The sequence below is a fragment of the Nannobrachium achirus genome (genome assembly GCF_963921795.1).
Source record: "Nannobrachium achirus genome assembly, chromosome: 11".
NCBI classification, from domain to species: domain Eukaryota; kingdom Metazoa; phylum Chordata; class Actinopteri; order Myctophiformes; family Myctophidae; genus Nannobrachium; species Nannobrachium achirus.
This window is the reverse complement of record NC_137820.1, coordinates 35039325-35061509: the sequence shown is the minus strand read 5'-3', so window position 1 is coordinate 35061509 and position 22185 is coordinate 35039325. Positions and strand designations below refer to the sequence as shown.

At 43.8% G+C, this 22185-nt stretch overlaps 1 protein-coding gene across 4 annotated transcripts in view; it reads right to left on the bottom strand.

Annotated features, from left to right (window-relative positions):
- Positions 1–22185, bottom strand: part of LOC308294742 (pleckstrin homology domain-containing family A member 5-like) — a 119683-nt gene that overhangs the window by 22098 nt on the left and 75400 nt on the right. For all 4 annotated transcript variants that reach the window (XM_080737561.1, XM_080737562.1, XM_080737563.1 and 1 more), the window contains exons 5-12: positions 14007–14232; positions 12469–12573; positions 11182–11254; positions 9962–10062; positions 8077–8192; positions 4940–5267; positions 3637–3986; positions 849–1103 (exon numbers count right to left, since the gene is read on the bottom strand). In XM_080737561.1, coding sequence (XP_080593687.1) covers positions 849–1103; positions 3637–3986; positions 4940–5267; positions 8077–8192; positions 9962–10062; positions 11182–11254; positions 12469–12573; positions 14007–14232 — 1554 coding nt within the window. The remainder of the gene's footprint in view (positions 1–848; positions 1104–3636; positions 3987–4939; positions 5268–8076; positions 8193–9961; positions 10063–11181; positions 11255–12468; positions 12574–14006; positions 14233–22185) is intronic.

Here is a 22185-nt window from a genome sequence, read left to right as displayed (position 1 = left end):
ACAATTATAAGGAATGGAAACTGGACTCATCAAAATGACTGTATCTGCCATGTCTCTCGTTAAACAAAGAACACAATAATCCAGAGATGCATGGTCAACCGTCAATAACACAAGGCTAGGCTAGCTCGCTACACAAACACTCCTCCTTCTTTAAATTACTTCTAATCAAACAAACGTCGGGCGGTCTGTTGTGAGCTGGGACTGCCCTCACTTGCAGAAAGAAATCGACCACTAGTCGACTAGTTATTGAAAGCCCTACTGGGTGGGCCTGACCCATGAGTCAGGCCCAAAATCAACGACAACATTTTACATTTACTTTCACCATTGGAACATAATATATCAATAAAAAACACATTTCAGCTGGCCTTTCAGGCTTTGTAAACATATCTTTATATTACAAAAGAGTAAGTGATCTACTTCCGGGTCATGTATCGCTAACTTAAATACCAAACCACTTGGCCAAGATGTACTACATATGTACTAAATATAGCTTAAAAATTCAAACACCCATGTCACCTTTGCAAGATGTCGTTTCCAAACCTCTGTATACAGTTGTATTCGTTATTACCCTCATATTTTGCCTCTGTATAAAATAGTCCGCCGGTCAAATATGTCCGACCGGAAACGTGCGCTGCGGCACAATAGTTCCGCCACAATAGTTCCCCCCCCCCCAATTTTATTTTTTATTTTTTACTTTTATTTTTATTTTTATTTATTTATTTTTTCCTTTTTTTTATTATTTTTTAACTAGATGTGAGCGGCCCGAAGGGCCGCGACCCTCTAGTACAATACAATAGCACAGGACACATGACGAATAACTTGTAATGATGTAATAACTGTAGGCGTACCATTGGCCTTGGTCGTACTGGGAGGCGGGACCTAAGAGGGCGTGGTCGTACTGGGGGGCAGGGCCTCCCGGGGCGTGGCTGTACGGGGAGGCGGGGCCTAACATGGCGTGGTCGTAGAGGGAGGGGCTCATGCTGCAGATGCTGTCCCTCTGGGCCATGCTGCCTCGGGGCATGGAGCGGTAGGCGGTGTCGCTGTAGAGCGCCCCCCGGTGGCTGGAGGGCATGTTCCTGGGAAGAGTCTGGTAGGAGGAGACGCTGAGGAGACACGGCAAGAAGAAGGTTAAAAACATGTATTAATACCGTGGGATGAGCTGTCATGAATTACCATTTTTAATTTAGGCTTCGTAATCACAAATAGAGGGTATGCACGTCACATCATCATACCCAGAGGTTATGTGGGAACGCCTATTTCTGGCCTTGACAGCCCATACATCCAAACAGATAAGTCCTACCCGATAGCATTAAATGTCGTTAAACAATGTTAAACTCACTTTGCCACTTGATTTGCCATTCACTGTATGCATGCGCATACCCTCTATTGCGCTGGGCAGATATGACACAAAACATATAATCAAAATACAAATAAATTACTGACTGATTACTGATTTAATAATTTGATACTTATACTCAAAAAAGAGAAAGGAAAAAAAAGGCAAGGCAGACAAAGCTGATCTACAAGCTTACAACAGTTCACATCATAACACTCTCTGCTGAGAGAGCCACTTGTGTTTGTGTAGACGCGCAGCAAATATTATTTGCAAATATTATTTGCAAATATTATTCAACCGGCAAACGTATTCGTACCCACAACCTCCGTGGTGGTGGGCAACTACCAGTGACATTCTGATAACTAGACAACCTCTCAAAGCTTTTAGCTATGGCCGCTCCCATTACACAGACAGACAGACAGACAGGGTCATCGTAGTGTCTCTGTGTCATCCTGCTGTGATACACCTCATTAGATTGTATTCAATGACATAATCCCTCAGAGGAGAGAGAGTGAGAGTGAGAGAGAGAGAGAGAGAGATAGAGAGAGAGAGAGAGAGAAAGAGACAGAGAGAGAGAGAGAGAGAGAGAGAGATGAGTCAGCAGCAGGCATCAGTTCAGTGTCTGGCTGCTATTGGATCCATTCCTGCTGCATCAGCACACTGAGCACAGTGTGGCTGCACTGCATTAGACCTGACTGTCTGCCATCTAGAGTAGACCATAGAGTTTTGAGACAGTACCAGTATGTGTCTGGGTACGATGTCATGTCTCTGATGTTCTTCATAAGCACGCTTTAAATGGGAACTTTGTTTTATCCTGTTTTTGAGATGTGTGACTTGATGTGAGGAGATTAACTGTGGGGAGAAAAAAATAACCAATAATCTTCTCACCTTCATGCCAGAAGGTGGCAGTATTCTGCAGGAATCTGCAACACCTCACTACTGTACAAACCGCACACACCCTGCAGCTGATAATCTACCACTGGACATGGGCTGGACGTTGTTTCAGCCTTAAAGGGCCATTCACACAGAGCCCAATGATGATGATAATGATACTAACTACACATTTAAAAACTATACAACGCAAATGTACGGCAGCGTCCACAACCACAACTGTAACGGCAGCTTTACTCTTTTTTAATAACAACGGTACAGCTATCTCACCTCCTTATACTTAACAATCAGAGTCAGATTATCCATATATCCTATTGTATGTGGAGCTTTAGACTCGTATGTTGGTCTGATGAAGAGCTTCAGACCTAAACATCAGCTGGCTTTTCTTTACTTTAGTGAAACACAGACGTAGGGCATGAGAACCCCTGCTGTGCTACAATGTAGGCCAGGGGTAGGCAACTATGATGATGGAGAGGGCCACTATATGTCCACCTTCACTCTAGAGCAGTGTTTCTCAACCTTTATTCTGCATAGGCACACTTTTCATGTCCCAAGAATCCATGGGCACACCAACATAATACGGGGTGTAAATATCGTCACTGTCGGGAAGAAACCTTGTATCTCCAAGTTTCAAATTTGGAAAACCGCAGATCTACAAGCACACAACGCTTCGCACCGCAAGGCGTTGTGTGCTTGTAGATCGGCTGTGTTCACTAGTTTAAATAATTTTTAAAATGATAAATACAATACTGGCTTTCAAGCAGTTTCAAGTGCCCCTTCTCAGGGGCACACCAAAGGTCCCCAGGCACAGTGGTTGAGAAACACTGCTCTAGAGGGTCACATTGCATATTGCTTAGTGAGCCTGCCTGGTGAACCTGGTTGTCGCAGGTCCGATTCCAGGCCAGGCCAGCAATGTGTGGAAGTGTCCCTGAGCGAGATACCTAACCCCTAACTGCTCCCCCCTCAGAGCTCCTCTGTGGGCAGCACTCAGCTGTCATGTAAATAAAAAAATACTTGTCATTCTAGTATCTCATATAAAAGAGCCGATCTACAAGCTCAAAATGTGTCACGCTGTGACCGTTTTGAGCTTGTAGATCTGATATTTTTGCTCCTTTTGAATCGTTATTTTCAAATGTGTTTAGTTATACTCAGTTTAACTTTATGAACTTAAATACAAATACGTTGGACATAAAAAAGACTAACATTTATACTAATCATTAAGCTACTAACATAGACCAAAGTAATTAAAGCCGGTCATGTTTGCATGTTTGGAATTGTAACAGCTGAAATCGATAATACACCAGTATTCAGATTAAGTCAAAGTGGATGCAGCAGGTGGCTCCCGGGCCGCCAGTTGCCCACGTATGATGCAGGCATTCAGCAAAGACGTTTAGACGACATAAACCAACCTCCTTGTGTCGTCGTCGGGGCAACGGACCCTCTGCTGCGTGCGGACCCACTGCTGCAGCTGCTGCATGGAGCTGGTTCTGCTCAGGCTCCGCCCTCCGCCCTCGTTGTCATGACGACAGGGGGCGGCGGCGCTCCTCATGGACGGGGCTCCTCCGCCCTCCTCGGTGGCGGCGGCCGGTGTCGGGCTGTGGTCGCCGCCCCCGTTGACCTCCCCCGGGGCGCGGTAGTAGCAGTGGGGGGCGTCGGCCTCTGCCGCGGGAGTGCGCGGCGAGCCAGATGGCGTCGGCCTGGCGCCGTGGGGGCCGTCCACCTGGCCGGAGGCCGTCGGCTGCAGCTTGACGCTGTTGATCTGGGTGAGCCACAAGGTTTGATGTTTATTATTAAAACTTTGTGTTTGGAATAAAATTAAAATCGTAGGGTAAAGTTTTAGGTCTTTAATGTCAATACACTATGCCGATATAAGAGTAGGATATAAAAAGTCTTAACTGTGAGTATTTTTTATTTATTTAAATTGTATGTTTTCTTTTTAAAACCACTTAAACCCCAGCATCCCTATTGTGGGAAAAGCTTTCACGTAAAATAGCAGATCTACAAGCTCATAGTCTGACACATTGTGAGCTTGTAGAGCTGCTATTTAAAGGACAACTTTTTTTTTTTACAACAAGGGTTCATATTTTAGATAGTCATTAGAGAAAAGAAAATATGAGTGTTAAAATGTTTTCATTTACTTCTTCGTTTTAGTGATTTTAACAATCTTGATTTGCCCCCAACCTGGGGGCATGCGCAGGTGTGCAAACGCCTGGTGCACGATCGGTGCACAATCGTGCACGATGGCCACGCACACACCCATGTTAAAAGGTAAGAACGACATAGGATGACTTTTTAATAGCAGTAAATTAGTTAAATAATACTAGCGCTGGGTCATTGGGACCCGCGGGTGAAAGAAAACTCAATCTCCTGTGATGCTTTGGGTGATGACATCATCAGGAAGGGAATATAATCTCTGTTGGCTTCAATGCATTGCTCTGCAGAAAAACGCTTTATCTCTGAATCTTTCTCTAAATCGCATCGATCGGCGAGAAAAATCTAAGCGACAGACCGGTAACATTTTGTCTTTTCCGTGTGAAAGAAAACATCTTGATCGATATTACAACACAGTGAATTTCAACAACATGGACACGATCGTGGCTTCCGTGGGTCTTCAAAATAAAGTGCAGTCAAAGGCAGGAGGTATCTAAAAAATTAATTATATAGAAAGCACAGAAAGTGTTAAATAAAGCCTGCATGAGGTAAGGCTCTAACCTTGGTGAGTGGCGATTGGTCGTCTCTATGGAAACCGTAGCGCTCGGCCTCCTGCTGCCTCTTCTCCTCCTCCGCCGTGGGGGCGGGGCTAGCGGAAGAGGGGGCGGGGATGATGGAAGTGGGGGCGGGGTCAGGGGTGGTGGGAGTGGGCGGTTCTTCTTGCCGCTCCGACTCTCCGTTGTGGCGGTCAATCTCGTCGCCGTTGTTGTTGTGCATTTCGGGGTGCGATGCTGCCACCTGCTGGTGGTGGTAGTGGTGGTGGTGATGATGGTTGGAGACGTGGTTTACGTCCTGTGGTCCGCACTGATCTACCGTCAGCCTGTCCAACCTGACACACACGCACACACATACACACTCTCTCTTTAACAATTTATTCATGTTCATATACAGGAGCATACACGTATCGTCACTGTTGGGCAGAAACCAGCTATCTCCATAATTCAGTGCTATTGAACACCCTTTACTGTGTGGTTTTACAAATATTGAACGAAAATTATCAAAAAAACGCTTCTGACTAAACCCCTTAACTCCATTGGATCCTCAAAACCGCCTAACTCTAAGTCGTGTTAAAGTATTCAAGCAATCAATCAATATATAGTTTCGAAAATGTCAAATCATCACTTTGACTGTAGGATTTGGGGAATTCTGCGTGAAGATAATAATCTAGAGGCCGGGGGAGCCCCTCTGAGTTTAATGTGTTTTCCAGACTTAACACTCTCTAAATCCATCTCTCCATCTCACACACACACACACACACGCGCACACACACACACACGCACACGTGCGTGCCAGAGGGCGTCCGGCCATTAAAAGGAAACCAGAGCCGCCCAATAAAACGACAGCTCCATCTCTCAGGACAGAGAGAGATTGACCTGGCTCTGGCCTTTCAAGTTCTAGTTGGTAACACACACCACTGCTGCCTGACCTTGGATGGACTGGAGGTCACAACTTCAAAGACCCCCCCTTCAACCCCCCCACAGTGATAGGAGATGCTTTCCCAGTTTCCATCAGTCTCCAGTCTTTTTAAAGGCAGCAGTAGCAACACATACACACTGAAGTGTTCTGCCACATACACACACGTTTAAAGTAACTAAGTACATTTACTTAAGTACTGTACTTAAGTACACTTTTACTTTACTGGAGTGTTTCCAATATTCAGTACTTTTACTTCTATTCCACTAGGCCTACATCTCAGATGCAAATATTGTACGTTTACTCCACTACAATTATTCAAAAACATCAGTCACTAGTTACTTTGCAGTTTGCAGATTTTGATTATTTGTTAGATTATAACAAAACACACATTAACCACTTCAGGTCTATACATACAGTGCTCCAGCGATTTGGAAATAGTCAATCTACAAGCTCACAGCGTGTCATTCTGCGACATGTTGCGAGCTTGTAGATCTGCTTTTTTCAAAAGATTTGTAAAACATTTAGAACATTTGAAAATGGGACATTTATGCATAATGAGTACTTTAAAAAAAAACCTTTGGCACTTACATCTTCATGCCAATTCTTTTGTACTTTTACTCAAGCAAATTCATAATACTGAACCTTTACTTAACTCATCTGCTGCCATTTAACAATACCTTCGTACTCTAATTATGCCAAACTGTCTCCATAGACTTCCATGTAATTCATAGTGCATGGATCATGCACACCCATGCCTAGATAATGCACCACGTGTGTCCACATTGCTCACAGCTTTCAAACAAAAAAATCCGAATGGAAATCCGTTCAGGCATTCATGAGATAGCAGCCATTATGTTTTCCTAAAATGTAAACAAAGATGGCTGCCATGTTTGAAAGATGGGGTTGCTATGGGGGTTAAACATGCAATTTCGCAATCGCTATCATGCCTACTAAATGTTTTGGGGTCAAAAAATTTTTTTTGAAAACATTTTTTTTTGATTTTTTTTTTTTTTTTTTCAAAAATTCTCGGGTTCCTCGGGCGTGGCAGGGTGGTACATCGCGAAATTCTCGGGTTCCTCGTTTTTGGCAGCAAAAGAGTTAATACTTTTACTTAAGTAAAAAAAGAAAAAACGCATCTGAATACTTCTGCCACCTTCTACACATACACACTGATGTGTTCGGCACATACACACTGATGTGTTAGACAGGCCAGTGGAACAACACATTCATCCTCCATGACCTCATTCTGCATTTCTGCAGATTCTACAAACGGCTCAATGCACAGCAGTGGTGTGGGGGGGAGAGAGGGGGGGAGAGAGAGAGAGAGAGAGAGAGAGAGAGAGAGAGAGAGAGAGAGAGAGAGAGAGAGAGAGAGAGAGAGAGAGAGAGAGAGATAATGACATCATCAGTGGTCTGTCCATAGTTTGTGATCTTTGACAGATTTAAGTCTTGATCCCAGTACAGTTACAGTACAATCCTCTTGGCAAGCTTTGAGTGGACCGGGACATTATAACTAATCCCAGTAACACATTTTGATGTGGTTTGATGTAGTCAGGTGAAATCTTTTGTCCAGTCTAGTTGTAGCATACCTAATAGCATAAGATTTTAGTCGACTAAATCTACAGTTGATTTAGTTGAATACGTTTATTTTGGCTGGCCGTGATGGGATCGTAAATAATGGTTGATCTGCAACCAAAAATAGCCAAATAGCGTGACCCATTCAACAAAACCAAGCACAAAATGACTTGTCTTAATTCTAATGGCTCTCTTGTCCACTAATCCATTTGAGTCTATTTCTTTTCCTTTTTTCTTTTTAGTCATAGTTTTAGTCGTCATAGTTTGTTTTTATTGAGTCTTCGTCAGTGAAAAAAAGGTAGTCACTGAACATTCTTTTTGTCATAGTTTTAATTGACAGAATTAAGACCATAGACTGTAAAAAATAAATGGACAAAGTGGACAGAGCGTAAATAAAGCCTACTGTATTTTATAGCCATTTCAAATACACCATCTTTCTGTATCCGGTCCAGAAATACTACTGAAAATTAATCACTGCCTGCAACCACAGCGAGTGCGGGTCTTCACTTGTTAGAACCAGTAGAAAGCCTAGAAACATACCCTACTTTTTCATTAATTTGAAAATTAATGGGACCAATGAAAACAATGCCTTTATGACATTACTTAATAATAACTGTAAAGTTCGCCCAAAACCTCCCGGTACAGACCTCTTGACAGGCTCTGAGTGGACCAGCGCTGCGTCCGTCATGGCCTTCATCCAGGCCTCCATGTCCTTGGCCGTGTCACAGCAGAAGTAGTACGTCCTCATGTTGGGGTGAGTGGCCTGCAGCCGCCCCGCCAGACGCCCATGATACACAGGAAGGGATGTCACGACAAGACAGGAAGAGATGTCATGCCGGACAAGGAAGAGGACAGGGAGAGAGAATTACCTGCACGAGAGAGAAGGATTGGATTAGATTTTTATTATTTGTATTTTTATAAAAACATGCATTAACCATTTCAGCCCTTATTTTGTACTTTCTGACTTTCAGACTGTCAGATCAAACGGGTAACAAAGCATCACAATGAGACATGCTGAGAGCATGTTGGCCGTGTGGAGCCAGACAACTATTCCAAAATCTCTAAATGCTACGTAGGAGTGGTTTGCAAACTTATTCATGTCAAGGACACCCAAAATAATATGTATTTGGTTGCGGATCTCAAAAAAATATGTTGTGAAAACAAAAAATAAATAAATGATAAAATAATAATATTAGGCTAATTTAAAAAAAAAACAGACAGACAGGCAGACAGACAAACACTATGACGCAGCATTTGAACTTCTTTACATATATAGGCTGTTTGAAGATGCAAGTACATTTGGATGCCAACACTTTTGTATTCGTACCGAAGCAAAATTGTGTATAAAAGCCTTTTGCACTTAAGACATTATAGCTTTGATATTGTATCTGAAGTTAAAATACCTGCCTAGTCATGTATTACCAGTAATCCTTCTACTAATAAGCATTAGAGATCACTGACATCTTAATTCCAACTTCTACTGAATCATTCAACGTAAATACAGCAGTGAGGGCTTCTGGGGGAATCCCCCATGTGACCCAGAGAGTCTGTAGCAGCCGCAGAACTCATCAGATGTAGGCCTACATGCTGCTCGTAAATGAACTTCATAAAAGGACCACAGGACTCACCATAAAGTGTCGTAGAGATGGAAACCATGGAAGCCATGCAGAGAGAGAGAGAGAAAAGAACAATAATTCAGTAAAACGTGGCCTGCTGTTTATCGAGGAAAACAACAAAACAATGAGTGTGTGTGTGTGTGTGCGTGCGTGCGTGCGTGCGTGCGTGCGTGCGTGCGTGCGTGCGTGTGTGTGTGTGTGTACGCCAGGCAGACTGCCGGGCGTCTCTCAGACATAATAAAACATAAAACCACTTCTCTTCTCAACCCTACCAGACTCCGTAGTGGAGAGTCGCTGGGGAGCTCTGTGCCTCCCCAAATGATGTCCCCCCATATGATGTGCCCCCCCATAGGATATGTGTCCCCCCATATGATGTGCCCCCCCATAGGATATGTGTCCCCCCATATGATGTGCCCCCCATAGGATATGTGTCCCCCCATATGATATGTGTCTCCACATAGGATGCATGTCTCCCAATAGGATGCATGTCTCCCCATAGGATGCATGTCTCTTCATAGGATACATGTCCCCCCGAGGGATGGGACAATATGAAAATTATTGTGACAAAAATAGCATATAAAAATAGATAAGAATAGCTATTTTTGGCAAAGACATTTGGTATGGAGTGGGGGAAAAAAGACTGTATCAAGTACCGGTACGTTATTTCCAGGTCCGTTTTACAAATTATAGAGGGTTTAAGTGGTACCAAATATGCAGCCGGCAAATATTTGACAATTTAGCCAATGTTTAATTTGTCATTTGATGCATTAAAAAGTCCTTAAATTGTCACTTTAGAAATGTGCAGATACCCTCTATAAACGTAAACTTTATGTTGGTTTGTTTACTGTTGAGTGAGAAAACAATGCTACACATTAAATTAATCATCGACAACAACACACACATTCCGCGCTCTGACCTTGAAGGCGTACTTCCTGTTGACGTGGTCGTCCACCGACAGCATGGAGATGTGGAAACTAGGCAACAGGATGCTACCCAGAATGCCTTCCTCCTTCTCATCTGAAATGATAACCAGAAATGACACAGTCCTTTTATACCAGCTTGCACCTTGTGGACAAGCCTAGCTGAGGTGATGTCACAGGACGACAGGAATGCTGGTCAATCATTGGCTGTTAATGATGACGTTGCTAGAAATGCTGTTTCCTGATTGGGCTACTGGGCTTAAACAGACACCAACATACATACATATGCAGCCGAACACAATGCTGGTCCCTCATTGGCTGTTAATGATGACGTTGCGGTCCCTGACTGCTCTACGGGCTTAAAAACGTGCAGTACTTGCGCGCTCTGCTGGCGCAAGTATTAATATATACATTCTCGTATATGTATATAATAATATATACATATCCATGTCTCTTCACAGGCGGGTGCCTCGTACAGTAAACTTCAGCTTACTGTAGATTGCTGTAAATGCATCAAACGCATCAAGGGCACAGGGAGACATCAAAGAGTTTGACGCGTTGGCACGTTAAGAGGGATTCATTAAGGCAGTTGTTTTCATGTCAAGAAGCCGTAAATTAATGTGCATTTGCCTGCAAAACCCCCATCTGAAAAGGTTTTGTACCAAAGACTATAACATTTTTGAAAATAATCAAAAATCAAGATATTTTTGGAACTAGAAAATCCCTGGACCCCATTTTGAGAATCCCTGTATTGTGACACTTGCTTTGGCAATGCTTACATTGTTTACATTGCTTTGGCAATGTAAACTTATGTTTTCTCATGACAATAAAGCTCCTTTGAATTGAAAATTGAATTGTATTAGACCATGGAGCACCTTAAAACTGGGAGTGTACAAATGGAACCAAATGGACCTGTGCATTTGTCGAAGAAGAATTCTGAGACATTTAACATGAACTCAAATAAGATACTGTGGAATGTGTTGTGAGGTTTACATTTGATCTACGGTTTCTTGTTTTAGTGTGCCATGTGTTTCCTGCTATTAAAATAGTAAAATGTGTTAGTGGCATTATGTTATAGGGGTGTGTGTGTGTGTGTGTGTGTGTGTGTGTGTGTGTGTGTGTGTGTGTGTGTGTGTGTGTGTGTGTGTGTGTGTGTTGGTATTTAAGTTGAGGTCAGGGTTTTCTTTTTTTTTTTACATTTCCACGATGGACTCACCTCTGTAGTAGAACAGACACATATCTGACAGGACAAACCACCTCTTCTTCCACAGCTTCATGCCTGTACTGTCCTGAAACACGCAACACATACAAAACATAACTTAACACAACCCTACAATACCTCATACACTACCGAGTACACACTACTACTACACATTATTATGTACCGTCCTGAAAACATTACATATCGTCACTGTCTGGCCAAAACCTCTTAACTCCATTTTTGAGGTTTTTTGGCAAACATCAGGGCTATTGAACACCCTTTACATCTGAGTGTTGTTTAAAATAATATTGAACCAATGGAAAGTAGTAAAAAGTGCTTGGGACAAAACCTCCTAACTCCACTTGAGCTCATTTTCCCGAAAATGAACATTTTGGAGTTAGGAGGTTTCAGCCCGACAGCAGAGATATGATAAAGAGAAGCTGTCAGAACCTTGCCTAAACCATCCGGGACAACGCTCTGCACGTCCCAGACCCTTCTCCCTTCTGTCTCCCAAACTGTGGAACTAACTGTCCATTGAGTCATATCGGTGCCTTGCTCTAAAATAAATCCTTAATAATGTTTTCCTTACATAAACTCCCCATTGCAGTCAGAACTGCAGACTCTCAATTTACTACCACAATCTGAAGACTCGCCTCTTCAGACTCCACCTTTTAGCCCATAGCACTGGAGAAATCTCGCTTTTTCGAACGACCATCATTTCGACAACGGAGCGTTGGGAGGGTTAGCGACTCACCCCACGGAGGTTAGGTTTAGGGTAAGGGTTAGGTGTGGGTGTCAAAAAGATGACACATAGAAACAGCGAAATGCTCCCCATAGCACTGGCCCTAGCCTTGACGACCATGCAGTCTAATGCAACGGTTAAAATATGCTTTAGATAGCGTGTTATTCAGACAGATGCCAGGTTCATGTGTTGACCCTGCATCCTATTGTTTGTATAGTTTCAATGTACATATCATTTATTGTTTATAGTATAGAGTTTAGACTGATGATAGGTTCTTAGCTTACCTGTGACCCTATGTTACTGAGGACCTACACAGTCTCTTTGCATTTGATGTATGTTTACCTTGCTTACTGTAAATCACAATGTCTGCTAAATGGCTAAATTGTAAATTGATACTAAGAACCACAGTGCATAATAGTATAATATCTAATACAGTACAAATTATTACATTAATGTGCGAATAAAGTTTCAATTCATCACATTAGTGTGTTTATATAGTTTTAATTCATCACAGTAATGTGTTTATAAAGTTTTAATTCATCACATTAACATGTTTATACCTGCTTATAAAGCCAGTTGCTCCTTATAACAGGGGCTCCAGGGTTCCTTCTGATGGAGTTGGATCTCTTCCCAAAGTTGTGGATCTTTTTGGAGTTTCTTGAAGGCTGGACATGAGGATAAATCAGAACAATAGCAATATTAAATACATCAGAGAGAGGCTGCGATTATCGATTATCAACTTAGCAATTATGGTATCGATTAGGTTTTTGTAAATTGAATGATCAAGTGAAGATGTATTTGTTGTAATTCAGTGGTTAGTGCTAATTAATTCCTCTCCACACACAACTGCTATTGTATCTTACAAGCTTGTAGATCTGCTATTTTTGAAAAGTCTTTTGAATAGGTTTGACCCGATTTCTTCTAAATTCTAAATCTAATCTTCTAAATAAAGTGGTTCTCAAACCTTTTCATGTCAGTGGACCCTCAAAATTATAGGTATTTTGCCCCGGACCCCCATATCAACATATGTTGTTCGGGGACCAGTAACAAAGTTTTGATTTACAAAAGGTTTGCTTTGAAAAATGATATATTCAAAGATTTGCACACATTTTCATGATTTTTCTGAAATACTGCTAAATACCAGTAAGACTCCCTAATCAGGAGATAAGCGACCGTAGGTGGCTTATCTCCACAAATAGGGCAAAAATTTGTTTTTCCAAAATCTTCCTGATCCATGTTGATGACATGAGTGTAAACATGCTGTGTAGTGATATTCGTGATTTTAGGGCAAAAACTGTAGGAGCAGTGTCCAAAAATGTGTTTTAAAAATCGGCCTGAAGGTGGCGCTAGAATAGGGCCATGTGAGAAATGAGGGGTGGGGTCTCCGCGTTGCCTTGGCGGACGAATAGGTACCGGCCCCGGCTCTCCCGGACGCTCCTAGGCCGAGTTAGGGCATTTTATGTGCGCTGCAGTGGCAGGGGGTCCTCCACTGGGGGCGCCACCACTTTTGCATCCGACCACCAGGAGTCGGTGGTCCCCGGGAATTCCCCGTGAGCAGCCCCGTTGGGGTGGTCATTTGGTCATTTTTGCACATTTGGTCATTTTTTACATCTGGGGGTCCCCCAGGGACCTGGGGGTCCCTGGGGCTCCGGGGGTCCTTGGAGGTTGTAGTTTGGCAGGCAAGGAGTGTGTGTGTGTGTGTGTGTAAAATCTGGCATGGATCGGGTCAACGGGTGCGGAGATATAAGCAGGGAAAAAGTGTGACGTGTGAGCACATTTGGTCATTTTTTACATCTGGGGGTCCCCCAGGGACCTGGGGGTCCCTGGGGCTCCGGGGGTCCTTGGAGGTTGTAGTTTGGCAGTCAAGGAGTGTGTGTGCAAAATTTGGCATGGATGGGGGCAACGGTTGTGGAGATATGAGCAGGGCAAAAGTGTGACGGACTCACTGACTCACTGACTCACAGACAGCCGGTGGAGGTTTTGGTAGTAAATGCGACCTACGGTCGCAATAAAATTATTCCAGGGTTAAATATTTTTATCATTAAATATTTTATCAAAATATTTAAGGCAGTGTTCAGTGTGTGGACTATGGACTGACCCTTGTAGTAGGGCTGCTGGGCTGTGCTGGGCATGGCGATGGCTGGCACTGGGCCGGGTGGCATGGCTGGCATGGCACTGGGTGCGGGTGCTGGGTGTTACACAGTGCTGGGTGGGGGTGCTGGGTGCTACACGGCGCTGGGTGTTCTGTGCTGCTGGGCTGTTTGCAGGTTTCACTCATGGTGCCGAGAGGACGACAGTTCTTCTCATTCACTGGACCTTTAGATCTGAACGGCAAAGGGACAAACACACAATTAACACGCAATTACACCACCAACACACAATTGTAACACAGGCGAAAGGGAACCTCAGCCAAACGAATGCAAGCCTGGTACGCCACAGGACAACATCCTAGTGTAGAGAGACACTGTACACTGGAGCCTCTTTTATGAAAGTGATAAAGTACAAAGAAGTTGACTGATGTTTCAAAGCTACTCCATCTCCCTCTGAGTCTGGGGAGGATGCAGTAGCATTGACAGGTCAGTCTGCTCTTTGTACTCTTCTTTGCCTTCTCTTTTGCACCTTAAAAGAGGCTTCAATTGTCCATGCTGCTCCAGTGTCTTTACAAACACAATTATATACATATACATCATAAACACATCATGAACAAAAAATTAACACAAAACCAAGAACACAGGGACATGCCATCAACTCAGGAAGCTATGTCACACTAGCATCACAACCTACGTATATTGCATGTGCCATCTCTTTGTGCCCTTCCTGGTCACACACATGGAACATCAGAGGAGAGGAGAGGAGAGGTGAGGAGAGAGGAGGTGGCCTACATTATGGTCCACTAGGAACGGAACTACTGCAGCAGAGGAGGAAAGGAGGAGGCATCTGCTTTTAGAGGACAGATACTATGCTGCCCCCACTGGACACTGACTGAAACTGCACAGTGTTCCCTGGATGAGACACATGGCTCCATTCAGCCCACGCCTCATTTCTGCTCTGAGCTCTGCAGTGTGTGTGTGTGTGTGTGTGTGTGTGTGTGTGTGTGTGTGTGTGTGTGTGTGTGTGTGTGTGTGTGTGTGTGTGTGTGTGTGTGTAATTTGTAACTAATTAAGCTGATAAGGACAGTGCTGGCTGGTAAATTCAAATCATAAAAGTGCTGCTGTGCTGCAGGGAATCCCAGCCCTCTCTCTCACTCTCGCCACAGCTAACCACTGTTCTAGAGATACTGGACACTGTTCCTTCATTTCATAACCGTTCCATTAATGTTTTATCATTTCAAATGTCTACTATTAGGACACTATGAAGGGTTAGGGCTAGTAATTGGAAATGGCAGTCCCCTCACTAGAACAATAGTGGTCACCAGAAGTAGGGACATGCGTTTCCAATGAGGCCAACATTAACAGCAGGGCATATCATTAAGGCTTGTCCTGTTGTCCGGACAAGTTCATTAAAAATGTACTTGTCCGTTAGACAAGTGGCTCTTGTTTTCACTTTTTCTGTGACGCTCCTAGCAGCTTTTGCTGTATGCAGACTATGGACAGCCCATACTATGAAGTTGAGGGTGGAGGGAGCAAGGGGGGTCGTTACAGTCCTTTTGTTATACATGTCTGACTCCTATGCATGCTTTTAAGAAAGAAATGACTGTGACATGTCTCATTTTTATCCGGACAAGTGACTTTTGTGCCCTGACAAGAGAATGGAAAATGTATTCAAAAAGGGGTCCATGCTCAAGCTCCCTCAGCCCTATGTTCCCTCAGCCTTATGTTCCCTCAGCCCTATGTTCCCTCAGCCTTATGTTCCCTCAGCCCTATGTTCCCTCAGCCCTATGTTCCCTCATCCCAAAATAGGACCCTATGTTCCCTCAGCCCTATGTTCCCTCAGACCAAAAATCTCAGTCCCCCATGGCATTGTTTCCGACGTCTCATTGTTCTGACGCCCCATTCGTCCGATGCTGGTGAATGCTAACCTGGTGAATGCTAACCTGCCGACGCTGTTGAATGCTAACCTGGTGAATACTAACCTGGTGAATGCTGACCTGCCGACACTGGTGAATGCTAACCTTTTGAATGCTGGCGAATACTAACCTTGTGAATGCTGACCTGCCGATGCTGGTGAATGCTAACCTGGTGAATGTTAACCTGAAGAATGCTAACTCTTTATATGCCCATATATGGAGATCCCTGGTGTCATCATTATTAAGGCCATATCTGTGAATGCATGGGTAACAGGGATCTCCATATATGGGTAACTGGTCGGATATATATTAATAAAGGATAACATAAATTAAAAGTTCACATATGGGTATTCCCAGGTGATGCCCTGTTAGGGGAACCACACCAACAGAATCCATATATGGCCAAGACTGGTGGCCAAGACAGATGGCGTGACCTTGCCCAGTAAGACGCCCTTAATGGGACATCGGAACAATGAGATGTCGGACCAATGCCATGGCACCGTCTATTTTGGGCTGAGGGAACATAGGGCTGAGGGAACATAGGGTCTATTTTTGGGTTGAGGGAACACAGGGCTAAGGGTATAGGGTCTATTTTGGAATTGAGGGAACATAGGGCTGGGGGAAACATAGGGTTGAGGGAACATAGGGTATAATAAATTGTTAGGGAGTGAGGGAACATAGGGCTGAGGGAACATAGGGCTGAGGGAACATAGGTCTGAGGGAGCTTGAGCATGACCCCTTCAAAAAGTGCCTCTGTTTATTTAGGACATTATCGGTCACCCGAAGCAGAGGCGTGTGTTTTCAATGAGTTTAACATCAATTAGGGACACCATCAGTCACCAGAAGCAGGGACATGGGATTTCAATGAGTCTAACATTCATTAGGTCATATTGGACAGGTGCGTAGCCTTGTTCCGACACGCATAACTCCGACGTTGCGTCCGTCCGACTCTCCCCATTACTAACCCTATCTCTATCCCTAACCGCACCCATAGCCACGCAGTCGGTGTAATGAGACTGACTGACCTACTCCTCCCATATCGGATACCAGAACCTGGGATGTGAGTTTCCAATGAGTCAAACTTTCATTAGAAGGACAATATTAGTCACCAGAAGCAGCAGTGTTTGTGTGTGTGTGTGTGTGTGTGTGTGTGTGTGTGTGTGTGTGTGTGTGTGTGTGTGTGTGTGTGTGTGTGTGTGTGTGTGTGTGTGTGTCATGTCACTTGCATGTAGATGTGACATTTATGAGCATCACGCTATGTCACAACTGCTGGTTTGATGAACCAAATATAGTTGTGGACGTGCTCATCTTGCACTAGAGCTGATTCCGGGGCGGAGAGAGATGATTCCGGGGCGGAGAGAGAGAGAGAGAGAGGGAGGGGGAGAGAGAGAGAGAGAGAGAGAGAGTCTGTCTGTCTGTCTGTCTGTCTGTCTGTCTGTCTGTCTGTGTGTCTGTAGACACGCAGCATGATCAATGACTAGAGAGGATTAAAGTTAGGACAGTGTCACAATGAGACAAAAAGATACAACACACACACACACACACACACACGCACGCACGCACGCACGCACGCACGCACGCACGCACGCACGCACGCACGCACACACACAAACAAAGTCACTGCATCAGCAAACACACACAAAAGACCCGCCGGATGTACAGAACACCGCTCTTCTGTGTGTGTGTGTGTGTGTGTGTGTGTGTGTGTGTGTGTGTGTGTGTGTGTGTGTGTGTGTGTGTAAACTCAGCAAAAAAAGAAAGGAAACTTGACTTCGGTCCATTATATCTCCCCTTTAATAATAACAATATATATGTATTGTGTTTGATATCACTGTGATTCGTCACCTTTACAACGAGGTAAAGCTTGTAAAGATCTGGCATTCGTGGAATGAGCAACACTGCTAAATGTGTGAGTAGCGCCCCTCCAAAAATGGTCAAAATAGCCTGGCAGGCCTGCAATACTGTTCTTTTGGTGTTCACCTTTGTTGCTTGGAGCATTGAATGATTGCACTCTCCCACAGTAATGAGAAAAAGAAAAAAACAACAAAAGCAACATTTTTGCACTTTGTTAATGTTAAGCTCAGTGTCAGGGAAGCCCAAAACAAGAGTAAATGCCAGCAGAACAGTATTGCAAGCCCTTTTGGCAACATTTTGGTCGGTGCTACCCACACGTTTGGCTGTGTAGCTCATGCCTCGAATGACCGATGCTTACAAGCTGTACCTCGTTGTAAAGATGATGAATCAACAATATCTTTTTAAATATAAAACAGAATACAATTTGGTATCATTAAAGGGGAGATATAATGGACCGAAGTCAAGTTTCCTTTCTTTTTGTGCTGAGCTTATATATTACTATACTTGCGAGAGCCAAGAAATGTGACATCCCAACAAGTCAGCTGTTGAAATATTTAACTTTAAGCACCCAATGCATTTCCAATGTTGAATGAGTCTGGAGAGAGAGGAAGAGAGACCCATTCAATCCCTCAGTATCTGAGGGATTGAATGTAGGAGTACTAGGAGTCTCAGAAGTAAAGTTCAGAAGAAATAAGTATGTCCTGAAAACTGTCCGACTGTACAAAGGCAGGGCCTTTAGCCATTGAGGTAGCAGTGTTCTTGGTGATAGCACCAACAAGTGCGACCTGATATAAATAACAACAACACCCGTTGTCAGGCTATAATTGCCACTGTTTACAGAAAAACTAATGGAAAAGCCGAGCTGTGCGCTTTGGTCCTGCGTGGGCACGTTTGCACACATAGCAGACGATCTGTGCGCAGATCATATGCCATGCGGGTAAAGCATCGATAACAGTTTCCAAATAAATAAATAATTGCGTGAAAAAAGACCATTCTATGGCCGTGCAGCTCCTTCCTTTGTTTACATGCAAACCTATGGAAGCGGAGCTATGACGTGGCCTCAGACCAGATACGGAAACCTAGATCCGGTCAAAACCGGAAATGCGGCAGGATACAGTTAGGAGGCGGGCCTAAAGAGTCTGAATCGGCGATAAACAGCGATCATAATGATTAAAGCTAATTAAATCTTTGGGCTCCTCGGGGCATGGCAGGGCGATACAGCGGGAAATCTTCGGTTGCGACGGGATTAGCAGGAAATTAGTTAAAGTTAGGCATTATGTCTGATTTATGGGGGGAAAAAAAGGTTTGCATCATGCAAAAGTTTACAACATTGGCCGTTTTTAGTTTCAGTCTTAGGGTGAATATGAATAATGCCGAAAGAATTCCACACAGCACAACAAAAATGTTGATGTTCCTATCTCTATATACAATTTGAAACTGCAGCCAGCGGTTTTTGTTTGTCAGTTTGTCAGTCAGACACGACCAAATGCAGCACTCCAATTGGCTATAACGTCCGCCCAGTCCAGGGGATCTTAACGTCCGCCCAGCCCATGGAACTGTAACCCTACACCAGCACATATAACAAGCCTGCATGCAAGCAGCTGTTGTCACGGTTACGCTCCACCCAGCCCCACGGCCAGCCCACTGAATCTCACAGCTGATCCACACAACCAAGTGCGTCCGGCGGTCAAATAGGTCCGACCGGAAACGTGCGCTGCGGCACAATAGTTCCGCCACATTTCTTTATTATTTTATTTTTTTTATTATTTTTTTTAAACTTTTTTTTTTTTTTTTTTTTTTTTTTACTTTTTTTTTTTTTTTTTTTTAAACTAGATGGGAGCGGCCCGAAGGGCCGTGACCCTCTAGTAGTTATACAAGCATAATTGTATGAGTGTGTGTGTGTGTGTGTGTGTGTGTGTGTAGAGAAAACAGATGGATCATGCAGCCAATAAGGACCCCTGTTCACAGGGGTGAACAGGGGCTTAGAGCAGCATTTTTAAAATGACCACACAGCAATTTGTTCTCTGTGTATGTGTGTGTGTGTGTGTGTGTGTGTGCGTTTGTGTGGACTTTGAATGAAACCAGAGCATTTCAGGACGTGAACCTATTTTTCACCCACAAAACACACACACACACGCACGCACGCACGCACGCACGCACGCACGCACGCACGCGCGCACGCGCACACACACACACACACACACACACACACACACACACACACACACACACACACACACACACACACACACACACACACACACACACACACACACACACACACACACACACACACACACACACACACACACACACACACACACACACACACACACACACACACACACACACACACACACACACACACACACACACAGAGAGAGAGAGAGAGAGAGAACAAAACAGTTGTTCAGTGTCTCTGCAGCACTAGGGCTGAACAGCAATATGATAAAGACACACAACTAAAAATACAAATTAAAATATTACTTTTTTTGGGGGGAAATCAGATCAAAAAGTCAAGTCAACTCAAATTAAACAAATGCATACATATGCTTTCACCTAATGGACAACACCTCAATGTCACTAAAAACTAAAATTCAGACCTCCCAAAACAAAATGACACGGCTACTATGCATTTTTAGTAAACGTATCAAAAAGCAGATCTACAAGCTGATAATGAGCTTGTAGTAATCAACCAATGAGCTTGTAGATCAGCTTTTTTTTCTAATAAATCTTTTTTCTTTTTTTTTAAGTTTGGGATAATCCTTTAAATGTTTAACAACACAAATCTAGTGTTGGGGGTGGGGCACTGCTCTGTAACTCAAGAGTGTACAAATGGAATTGGGTCCATTTGGTTCTATTTGTACACATGTCAGAGTTATGGACCTCCTTGAAATACATTTAAAAAAAGGACCGCTGGTATTTTAATTGTAAAGCAGACGTGAAGTCCACATACTGGCCCTGACAGTGTGATAAAACCGGTTCTGGAAAGCGGTTCCAAATGTGATGATAAACCGATGCCATGTGAGACAGCAATGGACACACTGTGTGGAATTTCACATCGATGGTAAAAGAAAACAAAACACAGAGCTTATTTTAGCCAGCTGAACGACAGCGATGCAAAGTGTCTCGACTCTCGACCAATCAGGTGAATCTAAGAGAGCGGTTGAATCCATCTTCAACCGCTTATCCGGAGTCGGTCGCAGGGGCAACTGTTCCAGCCGAGAGCTCCAGATTTCCCTTTCCCAGGGAAAAATTTGTCATTCCTCCTGGGTGATCCCGAGGCGTTCCCAGGCCAGTGTGGAGATGTAATCCCCCAATCTGGTCCTTGGTCTGCCAGGGGTCTCCTCCCAGTGGGACATGCAGCGAGGACATCCCAAGGGAGAAGTTCAGGAGGAAATCCGTACTGGATGCCCAAACCACCCAAGCTGTCTCCTTTCCAAACGTAGGAGCAGCGGTTCTACTCCGAGTCCCTCCCAGATGACTCTGCGGCCGGACACCCGTCTGAGAAAACTCATTTTGATGGCTCGTAATAATAAAAATAATAATATCTTGGATTTATAAAGCACTTTTTTCTAAGTGCTCAAAGTCGCTTACATAAGTAAAGGAAGGAACCAATTTAAAATAAGAAAAAAAAAAAATAGAATAATAAAGAATAAATCATATTCTTCTGCATGACTTGGGCACACTTACACTTACACTTTACACTGCCACTGAAATCTAGTCTGAATCAGATCTGAGTCACATCAAAAGTGGAAGCCGATTTTGTTTTAAACTAGAGGTTTGCGGCCCTTCGGGCCGCTCACATCTAGAGTCCACGCCCGCTTCTTTACTAAAAAACTTTTTTTTTTCAAAAAAAAAAAAAGTTTTTGAAAAAAAAAAAAAAAAAAAAGTTAAAAAAAAATATATATATATATATATATATATATATTGTGGGTTTTATTGTGGCGGAACTATTGTGGCGCAGCGCACGTTTCCGGTCGGACATATTTGACCGCCGGACGCACTTCCGGTGTGTGTGTGTGTGTGTGTGTGTGTGTGTGTGTGTGACACACAGCCCTCCCTCTCTGTTGTAAATGTAATTCGATACACTGCCCGCTCCTCTCCCCTTCCCTCTCCCTCTCTCTCTCTCTCTCTCTCTCAGTGCCTGTGTGAGTATAGGCTTCAAGCATGTCCGTTTTGTGGAGGCTTCATGTCCGTGCTTGAAGTGGGCGTGGCCTCTAAGCCAATTGTAAATATAAGATAGTCTCTGGATCTGAGGACATCTGACTCAGTCTGAAAGCAGCAACCACATCCACCCCATAGAGTTATATGCAAGTCACATGTAAGTCACATCAAACTGGCCAAGCGTCACTTGCTGCGCGACCCGAGCACGGCTGTAAATTACATCATTACAGAGCGCGAGTATTTACTATTT